The sequence below is a fragment of the Lepidochelys kempii genome, chromosome 2, assembly GCF_965140285.1.
Source record: "Lepidochelys kempii isolate rLepKem1 chromosome 2, rLepKem1.hap1, whole genome shotgun sequence".
Taxonomy (NCBI): Eukaryota; Metazoa; Chordata; order Testudines; family Cheloniidae; genus Lepidochelys; species Lepidochelys kempii.
The window spans coordinates 69,903,951-69,922,028 of NC_136381.1; the positions used below are offsets into that span (position 1 = coordinate 69,903,951).

The 18,078-nt window shown below is 40.3% G+C and overlaps 1 protein-coding gene across 2 annotated transcripts in view; it reads left to right on the forward strand.

Annotated features, from left to right (window-relative positions):
• Positions 1-18,078, forward strand: part of TCEA1 (transcription elongation factor A1) — a 60,703-nt gene that overhangs the window by 41,317 nt on the left and 1,308 nt on the right. For both annotated transcript variants that reach the window (XM_073331154.2, XM_073331156.2), the window contains exons 5-9: positions 834-982; positions 4,104-4,160; positions 6,028-6,182; positions 9,753-9,899; positions 11,457-11,528. In XM_073331154.2, coding sequence (XP_073187255.1) covers positions 834-982; positions 4,104-4,160; positions 6,028-6,182; positions 9,753-9,899; positions 11,457-11,528 — 580 coding nt within the window. The remainder of the gene's footprint in view (positions 1-833; positions 983-4,103; positions 4,161-6,027; positions 6,183-9,752; positions 9,900-11,456; positions 11,529-18,078) is intronic.

Here is an 18,078-nt window from a genome sequence, read left to right on the forward strand (position 1 = left end):
GGAAGCAGCTCAGGGCACTGACAGAGTTGGCGAACTTTGATCTTGCTTGTCTATCTTGAGGGCCCTGAGCTGGAACCCAGTTAAGTGGGTGGGCCAGGGTTCCCCTACCAATCACTTGACGGACCTGAGATCAGAGAGGATTTTCCAGATTCTGGAGTACCAGGAATAGACTGACAGTCCCGCTGAGCTGAGTGAGCCAGTGATAGCCACACTCTGCTTGGCCAGGAGGGGCACCATTGCATTGACATACCACCTCACCAAAGGTCTCCCTTGGCACCCCAAGTTGGGCTGTAGCTGGGCTTGGGGCCCTGGGGGAGACTCCATACCCTATAGACTATGGCCACTCCTTATGCTTTGCTGGACTTGGACATGCTGAGGGGCCACCACTTTGGGGCGGGGGAAAACATCGTGGTGGGGGCTAGTGCCCTTACAATGCAAATATTGTGCGGGACTGATCTGTGTTTCTGCCCCCACATGTCATTCCTTGTAAACTGTATATGTTTGGGGGCTGGAGGCGTAAGTGGGACCTGGAGGGGCTGGAGTGGCTACTACAGCACAAGGGAGCCCAGAGGATCACTGGATCTGGGCCCCCCTCTTTAGTAAAATTCTTGTTGTACCCCATGTCACATAGAAGCAAGTATTTCAAAGATCCTTTTTACTGAAGATTAACAATAACTGTAGCTCTAAATAATTGCATAAATGTTATCTTTGTTCTGTTATGGGAATATTGTTAATGAGATGTAAAGATCAAACAAAAAGTTTGTTTTGATCTTTGGTGAAACATGTTGGAAAAAAGACATTTCATACCACTTTTCTGTTTTCACCTACTTCAGTAGTTCCAGTAGCAACTCCAGCATCAGGAAAGAGGAGGCTAATGCTTCGTCAGATTCCTTCATCCCTTCTTTTCCTCGGGCTCCAAGTACTTCAGACTCTGTACGAGTGAAATGTAGAGAAATGTTGGCTGCTGCTCTCAAAACAGGAGGTGAGCTTTGTAGAACTTATTTACGGTATTGGATTTTGTTCTGTTTCTTCTTCCCATGTATCCTAGCACTGGTTGTCAGACCAGTCTGAATTCTGTACAACCAGGCCAGCTAGTCAGGTATAGGTTCATCCAGATTAGCATAACCCAGTAATCCTGGCAACCTGGAAACATGATGAGGTGCATTTCATGCTCCAGCCCATCTGACAACTACTTTCCAATAGCAGAGAATCCTCTTCATGGTACATGCTAGCCATTACCTCCTTGGTATCATCAATTTAATCTGTTTCCAAGAAAGGTATCGTTTCAGTGTTTGTTTTTTTGGGGGGTACCACATTGTCCCTTGGGGTCCTGTGACCTTTCAAATTCTGGTAGCCAGAAGCTCCGTTTCCATTTCAGTTGCAGCTTAATTTTGTTACAGTACATCTGGCACTGGTGTTATGATAATTTTAAATATGTCAAATTCTTTTAAGTATCCAATTTATGACAGCCGTATTCTATTCTCGTCCAGTTTCAGGTGTTAACTTCTGTGTCTTTTGAGAGTTATAATATTTGGAGGTGGACAAGACCTATGAAATGATCTATTCCATCTTGTTTTCAGTGCCAGGAGTTTTCTTACACCTTTGTGTTTTATACTGAAAAATAAGATTTTCACTATTTCCTTTGGGAGATTATTCTGTAATCTAGTAGATCTCTCTGTCAAGGCTTTTGTTTTCCTGCTGTTCCTACATTTACCCTGAACCTCATCCTATTGCTCCTTTTTATTTTTTATTTTCAAAATACAGAGATAACCTATACATTTCGTGCACATTAATCTGTACATTTCCATGTACAAAAAAGCTTCTCCTATTACTGTTCTTGTTTATACCCTTCAAATTACTGTACAGTTTCATGCTCCCATCCTTCTAAAGCTATCCTTTGGCCAAATTATATATATTTAACTCTGTTTTAAACTAAATCAAAACTTATTCCAGAAATGTACATAGTCCCTTATCAGTGGGAACCAAATCTGTTCATTATTAACCTTCTCTTTGGTTCAAACTGGCTTGTGTAGTGAAAAGGGCAATTTAAAAAAAATTTTTTAGGGACTTTTGAGCATGACACAGTTTTTGTATGAAGTTTGTTACAAAGTGTAAGTGAGTGAAAATAGCAAATGGGATAATATTGAGAATATGTACAAAAAGATCAGGGTGCTCAAAGCAATGTACATACAGGCAGCGTGGATCCTCCCTGCTACTTTCTCTCTCCCTTCATAAAATGGAGCCTGGGTCCCCTTTTCTTTGAGCCCAAAAGCAGTGTTATATGTAGGTCCAAGTCCTGCCCTCAGGTTAACACTATCTCTCCCATAGTGGGGCTCACTTTCTAAATACTGAGTCATCCACTTTTTATACAGACTCACTTGCAGAGAGCTGCCAGAAGCAGTTAGACACTTATGAAAGACATTACTCCTTGTCTAAGTCCAGCTGGCAGTTAATGAAAGTTAAGATGCCTAACTGACTTAAATGCTTGGGTAAATGTAATTTAGTCTCCTAAATCACTTAGGTAACTTTGCAAATTTTATGCAATGTCAATTTAAATCACACTTGTCTTTGGAAACTTACCTAAAATTATTGCTACACTAACAGATTAGTGAGTTATTTCTTCTCTTCAGTTTTCTTACGTTGTGCATTTTGAGAGCATTTTGATTGTAGGCATTTTCACTGTTTTTTCCCATCAGTAATCAGTCATGTTCTGCTGTTTTTGTTGGCCTTTTACACAGCAAAAGGGGAGCATTTTTTTTTTTTAGTAGAAATATGTGATTGAAAAAAAAATTGACATGGGCATTTGGTAGATGTGGTACCTGAAACTATTTTTTTACTTATTTTATGAAGTTGACTTAATTTCTAGTTGATGGTGTTCATTGAGCTTTTTAAAATGCAAATGAAGGTGAGGGGAAGGAAGGTGAAAAATGTTGATAGTGTGCTTGCACTGTCTAGCCTGTCCTCTGTCAAATTCGGAAGGAAATGTTAAATTAGAAAGTAAATGTTTTTTTTTACTTTTTCTCTCCAAAATCTCTACTCAGAGATGTCTAAGATTGAGCATTTCAGGTCAAACTTTTTCATGCTGTCTTTAGAGTTTAAGTATTTTACCTATTTTATTTACCACTTTAACTTTCCTGTTTTATTACACTTCAGTTTGTCTGCTTTCCTTATATTTGTAATGTCCATTAAGCTCCTTTCTACAACTTAATTACTGATTCTGCTGTCATCTAACACTAACTGAATGTACCCACGCTATCCTGAGAGTGAATTTTATCACAGATGTTGAAGTGATATTCAGTCTTTTCTGTCAGAGCAGAGATTGGCAGTTGTCAAACTGAGTAGAATCTTTAAGACTTAACTGATAACACAAAAGCTCTTTGTACAGTACCTACATCTACAGTTTTAGCTCCTGATTAAATAAGATTTTAGGCCAAGGGTCGGCAACCTTTCAGAAATGGTGTGCCAAGTCTTCATTTATTCACTTTAATTTAAGGTTTTCCGTGCCAGTAATACATTTTAACGTTTTTTAGAAGATCTCTCTCTATAAGTCTATATATTATATAACTAAACTATTGTCATATGTAAAGTAAACAAGGTTTTCAAAATGTTTAAGAAACTTCATTTAAAATTAAATTAAAATGCTGATCTTGTGCCAGCGGCCTGCTCAGCCCACTGCCAGCCTGGGGTTCCTTTCACCTAGGTCGGCAGCAGGCTGAGCGGGGCCTGCGGCCGGGATCCCGGCTGGCAAGGGGCCGGCAGCCAGAACCCCAGACCGGCAGTGGGCTGAGTGGGGCCAGTGCCTGGGACCTGGCAGGCAGCAGCGTGCCATTAAAAATCGGCTCGTGTGCCATCGGTTGCCGACCCCTGTTTTGGGCCATTGATTTTCTACCAATCTTGTCTTCTTTACCTTTTGTGTTCTCTGCAAAATAATGAGCTAACAGGGTTTTGCTACCATAAAAGTATATAGTGCACTATTTTTTCTGAAAATGCATACTATGGTTGTGGCATAACTTACGCTTTCCAGGATTCCCAATGGGTACTTGAGCTGCTAAGGAAATCTGATGTCCACTTAATTTTAATAATCAAACTTCTCTTTTGCTCAGATGACTACATTGCTATTGGTGCTGATGAGGAAGAGCTGGGATCTCAGATTGAAGAAGATATCCTTTGTGATATATCTAAGTGCTCTAGAATTAGTATTTGCTGATGGATTTATATTGCTGTTTGTTTAAAAAAAAATGGTTTGGTCTATATAATGAACATTGATTTTTATTCAGTAGGAAAGTACTCCTTTTGTTCAGTGCAGCCATGTGAAAGTTTTTAGTGTGAGAAGCGATTCTCACAATTTATGACCATTAAATTACATACAGAAGTCTTTTTACTTAAGTTATAGTTCCAAGGTTGCTGCTGCTAGCAGCAGCTATCATAGATATCTTACTGAAGTGACCGGTGGTGAAACTCTAGAGAAAGTGTGGCCTAGCAGATAAAGCTCTGGACAGGTTCTTGGCAGAACTGGGTTCTAGTCCTCCCACCTCTGACTTGCTGGATGACCTTGGGCAAGCTACTTCTCTCTATGCCTTAGCTTTGAAATCTACTGATGACAAGTGCTATATAAGAGCTAGGTGTTGTGATTGTGTTCCTATAATCTTGGATGAATCTTAATGCCAAAAAAAATTGTGACTCTCAAAATGCTTAATCTTCTTTTTCTTTAAGTGCGTAGTTTTTGTTGTTTTGTTTTTAAGTCTAATGTGGTTAATGCTTACACAAATCAGGACTCTTTCCTCCACCCACCCACCCCAACTTCATTTTAAAGTAAATTTAGTGTTTTCAAAGGAGCCAAACTGGCAACAGACATCATCTATTACTTAGCAATAGACCAAATACTATATAGCAGGGGTCCCCAGTGCTGTGCCCACAGGCGACATGGCGCCCGCTGGGGCATTTTTGTGTGCCCGCAGGATGCCCCGCCGCCGAAATGCTGCTGAGAAGTGTTGCTGTTTCTCGGCGGCATTTCAGCAGCGACACTTCTTCCCGCTACTGCATTTCGGTGGTGGGGTGTCTGGCGCCCGCCACAGTCTTCTGGGAATAGCAATATGCTATTCCCACAAGAAAGGTTGGGGACCATTGCTATATAGGTAGTAACAATGCGAGCTTCCTGATGCTACCCAGCCAGCGTACATTTAGCATAAAATGTGAGAGTGTCTTCTGTAAAGACATCGGGTAGCTATGTTGAAAACTTTGGAAGCTTCATTTTTCATTGGAAATTTGATTTAGGTATTATTGATGCTCAGATATCAACACTGCGTTATTTTGGAAACTAATCCGTTCCTCAGCAGAATGAATTAAAGATGCCTGTTGTGCTCTTGTGGGAGGCTTCCACAAGTCAAAGAGAGATCTTGAGAGATCTGCAGTTCCATTACTTAATTGCCACGTGTTGAGCAGAAAAAATTGAGAAAATCATGTAATACAAGCACTGGCAGCCATTGCTAAGAAAGGTACTGATCAACTATGTAAAGAGTAGGTTTAGCAGAATTTTATTTCTATTTCTTAAAAATTTTGGTAGATAGTACAGATGTTTGCTTGTAGGTATTTTTACGTCTAAGTATGTCTACTTATGTTTGCTTGTAAAAAATACCTACTTAAATTTTCACAGTTGTGGGAAATTGGGGAAGGTCAGACAATTATTTAATGACTGTAGACATAAAGATTCAAACTTGAGTTTTATAGCAATTAAAATACAAATGATCAACATCACATATTAAAATATACGAAGTAAATATCTTTAAATAAAACTAATAAAGTCTCAAGCAGCATTTTTTATCACTGTGCTGATCTTAAATTTCTGTTAATATTGATGGAAATATTTTTCGTCTGTCTGTCTGTATATGGTAAAATTGACGTTTACTGACACTTACTGATAAAAATCTAATCCTGTGTAAACCTGGGTAAACGTTTGCAAAGCAATGAAGTACTATATTGTGTTCTGCGTATTACTTGTTGAAGATGTGTTCCTTAAGTCCTAAGCACCTATATATCAAGAATTGAAAAACACGGACATGAAATACAAAAATAGGGTACGAAGTAGAATAGCAAATCTAAAGGACACAAAGAACCCTAATCTAAGAAAAAATGTATTATGTGGGAACATACCTCCAGACAGGTTTGCCAAAATGACAGCAGAGGTAAGTAAATATTAGATCTTCTAACTTTTGTTACTCTATTTGACTTAACTATACAAACCATCAACATTCTTATACTTTATCTTCACACTCTCATAAGTATAGGCACTTAAGACAAACCACAATTATCAGCAGTATAATGGCTTGAAGATTCGTAGAGATAGTGGGGTAGTTCCAAAAGTTGTGATGCCTGAATAAGGCAAGAAGCAGGTAGAATGTCCCTGAGGGTGCTTCAGGGAGAAAGCTGAGAAATAGAATGTACTGCATTTAAAAAAAAAAAAAAAATGCAGCCTGTACCAGCAACAACCTTCAAATTAGGGGAGGTGGACTGGGGTTCTGCCAGTGACCCCAGGCTACCAACTTGTGCCCCTTTTGGGTGCGTTGTGTCGTCATCATCATCATCATTAAACAGTACCGCCTTTGTATTTGGCAAGTGCTAGCTTCAGCATTTTGACTACTTCTAAGGTAGATATATCATCCTGATTTTTACAGGTCAGTCTCCTTTCTTTGTGGCCGTGAGACCCTTTGGAGCTATTTTTAGTACTGTTTAAAATTTCTGTTAATTTTAAAATTTGTGGTTAGTTTATCTCACTGCAAACACTTTGTAGTTCCCAAGTATATTAATTTTTTTTAACAAAAAGACAAATTAATAGGGAAAGAGTAAGCTAGGTAAATGGACTAATTAAGATAATAAAGTGAGATCCTACTATTAAAGAAAAGCAAACTAAATTTAAACTATAACAATGGATATTTAAAACAAGGATTAAGCACTGATTGTTTTTAAACATTGTTTTTTAAAAATGCCTTTGTAAGAAACTTGACTAGATGATGTGTGTTTCTCTACAAAGAAAGAGGAACGCAGGACGTACAGATCACTAAAATGTCACTGGCACAATATATAGGGAAAAGTTTTAAAACTGACTAAATTAGTATTTGTATTTGACAAAACACTAAAAATCTTATTAGAAAAAGGAATTGGGATGGGTTACCACCCAAGAAGAAAGTTAAAACTTGGTAAAAGTGGAATTTACTGCAGAATTGTTAATATGAAGGACAGAACCTCTCTAGCTAACTTCCCAAGTTAACTTTTGATACTGAAAGGCTTAAAATGGGAAACTTGCATTGGAAATTTGACTGAAAACTCACACAAAGCAAAGTGTACTCCTGTCCAGTCTAATAATTGCTAAGTGCAGTAGCTTAAACAATCCTACTTAGCCGCCATATTTTGTGTCTTTTTGAGTAAGGTTCAGGGAAATGACCATCGAAGTTGATGCAACTATTTATGCTGTCTTAAAATATTTGAGTTATATAGCACAGGGCTTTAGGAAAAATGTTGGTGCTCCAAAGTGGTTTTAGGAAATCAATATGAAAATAATTGGAGAGGAGAATATGGGACTTGTGCCTGAGGAACGTGAAATGAAATTTCCTAGGATCAGTGCCTTTGTGTAGTTTCTACAGAGATCGCAACAATTAACTTGATTACATAAATTTAGAGGTTACGATAAAAACAGAAACAGAATTAATAAGAGCTTAGATGTGCTTTGTAATTGTGTCGGCATTTTTAAATTCTTATTGTGCTCAAACAGGCAAAGAAAAAAAGATTAGAACTAGAACAGAAGCTAAGCTATTCATACAGGTCATAAGTAATGGTGAGCTTTGTTCTTCAAGAGAAAAATGGTCTGCGCGTATAGATAAGTAAACTGAGGGTGGCAGACCACTACATTTGTATAAGGAGAATCAAATGGCATTTTGATTCTGTGGGGTTGTATTTTGTTGTGATTGTTGTATTTATATAAAAGTTGTGCTTCAGGGTCAATCATTATTTGGATTTTAAATTCATTTCAGACTAAAAAGATTTTGAGTACAGATATTTAGCCACTTAAAAGAGAACTGACATAGAGGAGATAGGTATTTAATCTGGAGCTGTGTTAGTTGAACTGCTAAATCTCATGCAGATACTGAGACAGTGGGAAAAATTGGGAATGCTAATTCCTACATACAAAACATTAAGTATGGAGCACCCAACTGACCAAGTAAACTGAAGTGAAAACAATTAACAGGTATCGAAAGTTGAATATTTTTAAAGAAACTGGCTATAAATTACACGCTTAAAAATTTTAACACCTCATCTTTTAAAGCTTGAACTAACAAGTGTGAAATTTTGGACTTATTATTTTACAAAATGCATTATATAAAGGGCAGTTTGTATAGAATAGGAACATACATAATTAAAACTGATTTTGAAGCCCTGTTGTGCAATATCTGAAGAGAGCTTTCATAGAGAGAGCCACCTCACTTAGGCTGTTACAGTTTAAAAACCCTATCTGGTGTCTGGAACCCTGAAAAGGCTTTAAAAAAATTAACAGAAGTTAGATATGAAAGCTACTAACTGTAATTCTACACTGTTTTGTGTAACAAGTTACCATGGAGGCCAGTCACTTGGCTATTGACTTAAATGTTTTTGGTTTTAGACTAAAATCTTTACATGTTATTCTCAGCTTAGTAACTACACCTTGAATGATGGAGAAGCTTGGATAAAGCACTTCAGAATTCCAGATTTTTTTTAACATGAGGCGTGCTGGATAGTCAGCAATGAAGACTGAAGTTTGTGTTTATCCACAGGAGAGTTACAGCACAGGCATTGGAGAAAATGGCCTCAATCTTGATTTGGAGTGGCCACTCTGGGAGAAATCCTTCGATGGGGAAGCTCATTCTCCATACCCATTCTATCTATAACAAGAATGCATGAGTTTTGGATGCAGTTTTAAATGTTGATAAATTTAGTGTAAATTCTCATCTCCTAGGCCAATGAACAAGCATCAGATAATTTTTGATCATTACAATACTAAGCTAAATTTGAATCATGAACTAGAGGCAGTAGGTTTCAGTTCTCATTATCAAACAATACTATGTTATAAGGTTAAATTAGAATTATGCAGATATTCATTTCTTGTTAAGAGAGGACAGCTGTGCAAACTGTTTGCACTGTGAGTGTTTCATGGTGGAAATAAACTTTTGGTTATGCAAAAACAAAAACAGTGAATTTAAATTTTGCACAACCAGAAAATTGCACAAGGTTTCATTCCTGGGGACCTTTCTCTACTGCCTTTTCTTCTTTACCCCTACACTAACTAGTGTCTTCACTTAGCCTTTCTGATAGTCACTGGTCAGACATATTTTGAATGCAAACATTTTTGTAAGTTTGGTGGTTATGTAACTTCTGCCATTTCAACAACAGTATAAAGGAGTAAAGAAATGTTTTAACTTTAGGTAGCATATTTGGCCAACTTAGTGGAATTTGTGATAACTAAAGTTGAAGCTTATTCAGTTTGAATTTAGCAAAGATAAAAGGGCCAAGAGTTATAGAATGATTTTGTTGCTTGATAGGATAGATATTCCTGGATTTAAAAACAAAACCCTATTTCAATACGATTGTATACATTTTAAAAATGAACTTTGCTAGGCTGATATATACAGTAGTCATACTAGCAGTAGTGTATCAAAACTGTAAGAAGAGATGACCCAACAGCAAATTGAGAATGTTATGGTAGACAGTCTCTTTATCCATAACAGGAGATGGCAAGTGATGAGCTGAAAGAGATGCGCAAAAATCTGACCAAAGAAGCTATCAGAGAGCACCAGATGGCTAAGACAGGAGGCACCCAGACTGACCTGTTTACATGTGGCAAATGTAAAAAGAAGAATTGCACTTACACACAGGTACATAATCATTCTTGTTGTTCTCTTTTGTTTGATCAAGGTTGAATCTCAATTTTAAGGAAATTTTCTCTTTTTTTTAAAGAATTTTTGTTTCAGCATCTTGTAACTTGATAGCTGAAGAAAATTGTCATTTATAATATAGCAGTATTTGAGTGGCTTTCAAATGTTTCTTGGTTCCAGTTAGCCTAAAGCAAATTAATATTCTCCTCTTAGATAAATAGCAGTTAAACATTGGTGCAAAAAAGCCTCTTTTTACAACCAATTATGAACAGTGAATTTGTGTTTCCAAATATTCTTATTTCTGTTGGTATTTCATAGATTTGTATCTGCTTCTTTGGAGAAAATACTCATCTTATTACTTTGCTACTCTTTCCTCTATCCTTCAACTTGATGTAACTAGAAATACTCTTCCTAGAAATCAGCAGTTTAGCCCAACACTAATTAAACTCTTTCCAAGGATGCGTTCGAAATTTCTTAACACTGACAAGTATTTTTTTTCCCCATTTCAGCAATTCTTTGCTAGACTTTCTTTTTTTAGCTATTTATAAAATTGTGATGTGTGGGAGATTAACTGATATAACTAGTGTTTCAGTGTCTTTGAACTATCTGTGTATTTGGGTGACAATGGCAAATGTAATATGTAGAAAACCTCTGAATATTAATATGAATATTAACATTAATTATGACTTAATTATACTAGGGTCTATTTACAAGCCTCCTGTCAATGCAACTCCCACTAATTTAATTAGGAGTTGTGTGCAAAAAGCTTCCAAAATCAAGTCCATATTGATTTCAGTAATGCTGCAGTGCATAGCTTTGAACTTAATAAGCTAAGTTTATGCTTCTAGTATCTAAAATGTTTTGATGTAAACAAATGCAGTAAAAATCTGTCTGAGTCTTTATGCTTTTACGCCACCTCATCATAAGTATATTTATGTAAATCTATGCAGAATGTGCATTTGTTACTTCCACAAAAAACAAAACTCAAAAATATTTGCACAGTTCTACATTGATCTTCATTATTGAAATGGATACTTTTAGTACTTAAATCAGCCAAACAAAAGGGGTTCCCTATGGATGTGTTTGGCACAAAAAAGTTTTACTACCTTCTTTCTGTATACACGAAATGAAATAGTCATGATTATTTTGTAAAAAATCTGGTAATTCCAATTTGTTAGCTGTTTGCCTAGTTTGTACTCTCATGTGTTCACAATTGACTTGGTGCTTAGATTTTAATTTATCTAGTTTCATTTCACCTGTGAGGGTGTAACCATTTTGTGGGCTGGAGTAGGTTGTGGGGTTGAGAATCTGCATTTTTAATCTGTATAAAGACACTTAAAATGGAATGTTGAAGCACTCTTATACAATGGATTTCAAATATAGTAACTTTTAAAATCACATATTTGGATAGCTCTTGTGGTAATTTTATTTAGGATATACGGATTTTATTTTATCATTGAGTAACTTTACATTGAACCGAAGTGACATAGTTGACCAGGATCATGGTGATAACACTTTTCTTTCCTTTCTCTTTCCTCCCCATTCCCTTTGCTGTAGGTTCAAACCCGCAGTGCTGATGAACCTATGACAACATTTGTTGTCTGTAATGAATGTGGAAACAGATGGAAGGTAAAGCTTTTGTTCTCTTCTGTATATTGTGTAGCAGATGGTCAAATTTCCAATTTACTTTCTGGATTACAGAAAACCTGTTTGAGTTGTTAATCTTTTATTTTTCTTCTCAAACCAGTTTGATAAATTGTAAATACTGCCAAATACCTTTAACCAAGAAATATATTTGGAAGAGAAACTTTTATAGTTTGCAATTTTCGAGCCATTCAGTTACCTACGTCCATTAACTCAGTTTTCATATTTCCCTGTAGTCTTGTTTTGTCTTTCAAGTTCTGTTAAGGCTTACTGTAGTGTAAAATAAAGTGTACAGGATTTGTAAACACTTAAAACAGCTAGAATTTTAATCCAGAAAGATGTGGAAGAAAGCAAGATGAAACTATTTGACTTAGACAGTCACTTGTGTGACTCAGGATAGATCCTTAAATAGGATTCAGTAATAACACTTCTAAGCCAGAAGTTCAGATGGAGTGCAAAGTGTTGCTGTGCTGTGAAATGAATACCGTTCTTCATTTATTTTAATTTTTTAATATTTAATATAAAAAAATTACAGTGGACCAAGCTCTGCAATATACTATCATGTCCTGGATCAGTGCCAAAAAAGCACTGCTGGTCTTAGGAGTTGGTGACTGTTCAGGTCAAACACATTATGAACAAATAGAATTAGAAATAAATAACTGGAAAGCAAAAGTCCCAAGCTTTCCAACAGTGTGTAGCATTCATTTTTCAAGTATGTGTCGGTGTGGATCCCGCTCTGGGTGTGCATGAATCTCTGCACGTTAGACTGGATTTTTCTGAATATCCATGTCCCTCAGGGTTGCACATACACTCTGTGGCTCCTCATGTTACCGTATGAGGGCATAAAAGGTGAGGTGTCTGCGACCCTCCTTCAATTACCTATTGCCACCTCTGGCAACAAGATGGAACCTAGCCAGTGTTCAACCTGCTAGACTTCTCAGAACACTCCATTAGATCTTCTGAGATTCTTCAGAACCATCTTCATTCTTTATTTTCTTATGCTAGTCTGTTTTCAGTGCTCGTCAAATAGAAAGCTGCTTGCAGCCCCTTTCCCCACACCTGCACGTGTGAATGCACACTCCCTGACTCCCACTGGACAGTAACTTGGCAAAGTGGACTCAAACCCCACAGTCTTCAAGCCTGGTCCATCCTGTGACGGTCTAATTCCTCTGAAAGTTTGGCCCAGCGGATGTGTGTTCTACTTGGGAGAGTCTTGCAGTCTAAGCAGGTGCTCAGTCTGCCTCTCCTTCTCTGAAAGAACTCACAAATCAAGGAACGCAAGGCTGAAGCTTCATATTCCGGAGCAATGTGTGAAAGTGCCATCACACTCAGAAAAGCTGAATTTGAAGATCCCTTTAATGGTCAAGCCGACATCTAACTGACAGGCAGGTGACGCTGAAGACCTCAGCAGAGAAAGTGGTGCCAAAGCCAGGCCTGGCATCAACATCAGCACTAGTACCATGTCTGGCACTGAAGCCTGTCAGCAGGCCCAACATCAAACATGACACCTCAGAGGTTGAAACAGTGCTGAAAGATGCCACCCTGAATGGTGGGGAAGGAGCTCTGCTCTCTCATAAAGAGGAACACAGGAAGATGTCAGAAGGCAAGTCACACCTAGCATCAAAGATGCGGAGAAAGGAGCTGACTGTGGTGCAGTATGGCTCTGGTACCAGACATCACTCCTCCCCTCCCCCCACCCCCCGATATTCTTTCTAGCACCAGTAATACAGACGTAGAGCACACCCGAGCCACACACAGCATTGAGAAAGACATTTGCACTGACATAGTCCTCAGAGCAGAAACCGCTTTATGAACCAGTGCTGTTTGTGGAAGTGTACTCCTCAACATCCCCAGACCTTGCCTTTTCTCTGACATCTGGCAGAAACAATTTGTTGCTGAGATCTATGAGCAGTATCACCATTTAGAAACCAGAGAATCTCTACAGACCCCAATAACAGGCACGCTGGGATTGGCACTAGTACAGCCAACAACTAGCCAGCCCTCTGTGCTGAATACAGAATATTACTGTGGCCTTACTGGGGCTTTTGGGGCTCACCTTCTAGGCCTAAAGGAGTCAGTTACTGTCTTTGCAGAAGAAGGAGGAGGAGCCTTTCTCTTGCAGCTTCACTAGCAAGACCTTGGTCACTGGAATGCAGAGAGACATGACAGCAGGAGGCCAAATGACCCCTTTCGCTATCTAAAGGTGCCTTATCTTTGTCCCGGGAAAGACAGTAGCTTTGCTGCTGATACAGGCACTGGACAACTTCAAGACCTTTCGAGAGCTGGGTGCAGGTCATGGACGCTTTGGAGATTGAGATGCTTGATCATCCCCACTCTGCCTAGAGGTGGTTAAGACCTGGGAATGGTGCCATCACCACCAAGTGACTCCAATAGCTAAATGCCTCCTTGCGGTCAGGAACAACCTGGTAGACTTTTTTAAGCAGGAAGATGGTAACCAATCACAAGTGGTCATTGGAAATCCATCCTAGACCCAATATTTCACCAGTGTGGTATTCTCATCTGTTTGGCATAGCAGACGGTGTTAAGTGTGAGGATGTCTGCTCCAGTAGAGGTACAGACTCCGGGTCCCATCTGGACACCTTTCTGCTTGGTGGGTCTCAAGGACTTTTGCATGTCTTTGCACCAATCCCCAGGATCATGTCCAGATTAGGCAAGATAAAGCTACATTCATTTGCAAGATAAAGCTACATTCATGTACCTACTGGACAAGGCAGTTTTGGCCATCTGATCTGCAGATGTCCAGTCAGCCACTCCCCCGCTCCTTTTCCCTTCCCCCACGCAACATACACATCTTCCCATGGGTTTGGACATGCTATCACAGAACCAGGGTCAAACTTAAACCCACAGTCACTGCATCTGATGGTCTGGATGTAGGCTGTTTGAAAAAGGACTGACAGACTGCTTCCTGCAGGCCCGAGAGTTCCTTTTACAGAGTCAGAAACTCTCCAACAGGAAGACTTACTCCTTGATGTGGAAAAGGTTTTTCTTATGGGCAGCTTAAGGCAGTTGAGGCCTTAAGACCAAGGATTCTGGCCTAAGTGCTCCTCCTGAAGAAAGCAGGACTAGCCAGTAGTGCCTTCAAAGTCCATCTTGTAGCAATATTTGTGTGCTGCACTCAGATGCAGGCACACTTGGTGTTTTCACATCCTTTGGGATTGAGATCTCTCAAGAACCTTCTCCATACTTGCCCTCCAGTTAGAGACCCTGCTCCCATGTGGAAGCTTAATGAGGTTCTCTTATAGCTAGGGCCCTACCAAATACACAGCCATGAAAAACACATCATGGACCATGAAATCTGGACTCCCCCCATGAAATCTGGTGTTTTGTGTGCTTTTACCCTATGCTATACAGATTTCGTAGGGGAGACCAGTGTTTTTCAAATTAGGGGTCCTAACCCAAAAGGAAGTTTCAGGGTGGTCACAGGGTTATTTTAGGGGGGGTCACAATGTTGCCACCCATACTTCTGCACTGCCTTCAGAGCTGAGTGACTGGAGAGCAGCAGCTGCTGGCCGGGTGCCCAGTTCTGAAGGCACTGCCCCACCAGCACCAGCGCAGACGTAAGGGTGGCAACGCTGTACCATTCCACCCTTACTTCTGCGCTGATGCCTTCAGAACTGGGCAGCCGAAGAGTGGCGGTTGCTGCCTGAGGGCTCAGCTCTGCAGGCAACAGCACAGAAGTAAGGGTGGCCATACCATACTATGCCATCTTGACTTCTGCGCTGCTTCTGCCTTCAGAGCTGGGCTCCCGGCCAGCCGCCGCTGCTCTCCAGCTGCCCAGCTCTGAAGGCAGCACCGCTGCCAGCAGCAGTGCAGAAGTAAGGGTAGCTGTACCACTATAACCTTGCAACCCCCCTCTCCCCCACCACACACACACACACACACATATATATCCTTTTTGGGTCAGGACCCCTACAATTACAACACCGAGAAATTTCAGATTTAAATAGCTGAAATCATGAAATTTATGATCTTTAAAATCCTATGACTGTGAAATTGATGAAAATTGACCATGAATTTGGTAGGGCCCTACTTATCGCTCTTAGACCATTTCTCATTTGAATTGTTGTACCATCTAGCCATGAAGTTTGGTCTTTCTTGTAGCCATCACATCAGTGTCTAGAGTCCGCCAAATGCAGGCTGTCATGACTAAACTGCCTTATACGCCCTTTATACTCTGGATGTGTCTAGGGTTCTGCTTTATTAAATCAACAGGACCAAGGCTGTCAGAATCTTTGTGGTCATATCCAGCATGTCAAAAGGCCAAGCCATCTCTTCTATGAGAATCTCAAGGTGGATTACCCAATTTATTTGTCTGTAATCAGTTGGTTGGCAAGCCTTGCCCTCTGAACATAAATGCATACTCCATTAAGATCCAACCAATGTCTCTGGCCTGCTTCAGAAATATACTGATCTCTGAGATCTGACAGACAGCCTTGTGGAGCAAGCCCGCTGACCGTTTTTGAAACACTATGCACTTGACATGGCTGCCAGGGCAGATTCCAAGTTCAGAACAGCAGTACTCCAATCCATGTTTCACTGATACAGCCGAGATTCTTCACTTGCAAAATCTGGAGAAGATACTGCTCCCCGTCACCTACAGTGGGATCAACTCAAAGAAGAAATATACTCAAAGAAGAAAGCAGGTTTACTGACCCTATAGTAACTGTGTAGTTCTTTAAGAAGTTGTAGCCCAGGGGTGGCCAAACTGAGCCTGAGAAGGAGCCAGAATTTACCAACGTACATTGCCAAAGAGCCACAGTAATGTGTCAGCAGCCCCTCATTAGCTCTCTCCCCACCCCCCAGCACCTGCCACCCACCAACAGCCCTGCCGATTGGCACCTTCTCCATCCCTGCACCTCCCGATCAGCTGTTTCATGGCATGCAGGAGGCTCTGGGGAGGGAGAGGGGAGGAGCGAGGGCATGGCAGGCTCAGGGGAGGGGGCGGGGATGGGTGGAGTGGAGTGGGGGGCAGGGCCTGTGGCAGAGCCAGGGGTTGAGCAGTGAGCACCCCCTTGCACATTGGAAAGTTGGCACCTGTAGCTCCAGCCCTGGAGTCGGTGCCTATACCAGGAGCTGCATATTAACTTCTGAAGAGCTGCATGTGGCTCCGGAGCCACAGGTTGGCCACCTCTGCTGTAGCCAATGTGGATCCCACATCCCACCCTTTATCACCAATTTTTCAGAGTCCTCAGCTACACAAACTTCGAATTGTGAGGGGAATGAAGAAGGGTCATGGCCTCCCTGTTCTCTATGCCCTTGTCATAAATATAAAGGGAAGGTAACCACCTTTCTGTATACAGTGCTATAAAATCCCTCCTGGCCACAGGCAAAACGCTTTCATGTGTAAAGGGTTAAGAAGCTAGGATAACCTCGCTGGCACCTAACCAAAATGACCAATGAGGAGACAAGATACTTTCAAAGCTGGAGGGGGGGAACAAATGGTGGGTCTGTTTGTGTAATGCTTTTGCCGGGAACAGATCAGGAATGCAGCTTTACAACTGTCAGTAAGTAATCTAGCTAGAAATGCGTTAGATTTCCTTTTGTTTAATGGCTGGTAAAATAAGCTGTGCTGGAGGGAATGTATATTCCTGTTGTTGTGTCTTTTTGTAACTTAAGGTTTTGCCTAGAGGGATTCTCTATGTTTTGAATCTAATTACCCTGTAAGGTATTTACCATCCTGATTTTACAGAGGTGATTCTTTTACCATTTCTTTAATTAAAATTCTTCTTTTAAAAACCTGATTGATTTTTCATTGTTCTTAAGATCCAAGGGTTTGGGTCTGTGTTCACCTGTACAAATTGGTGAGGATTCTTATTAAGCCTTCCCCAGAAAAGGGGGTGTAGGGCTTGGGGGGATATTTTGGGGGAAGATGTCTCTAAGTGGGCTCTTTCCCTGGTCTTTGTGTAAGACGCTTGGTGGTGGCATACGGTTCAAGGACAAGGCAAAGTTTGTACCTTGGGGAAGTTTTTAACCTAATTTGCTAAGAATAAGCTTAGAGGGTCTTTCATGCAGGTCCCCACATCTGTACCCTAGAGTTCAGAGTGGGGAAGGAACCTTGACAGCCCTCATAAGAGCCCAGGGAAGCCAAGAGTGCATACATGGCCCTGATGGACACTGCTATTCAAAAAACCTCTAGTCTTATGTACATGAGACACATGGTCACTTAGAGATCCACACTGACTACAAAATTGCAAAACTAAAGTTGATCTGTAGGAGTGGAGAGTGTTGGGGAGCACAGCTCCTTTTCCTCTGCCTAGTATCCTCTAAAATGGCTTGTGGGAGCCCCATACCCATAGGATTTCCCCTCTTCCTTGGCTGGCCACATGAGGGCTTGCACGAGGTAATGCAAGAAAAAAAAATGGTCCAGAGCTTAGGGCATTATCTTGGGTCTCTGGAGACCAAGGTTCAATACTTTCCTCTGCCACAGACTTCCTGTGTGATCTTTGGCAAGTCACTTAGTCTCTCTGTGCTTCAGTTCCCCTTCTGCAAAATGGAGATAACAGCACTTCCCTAC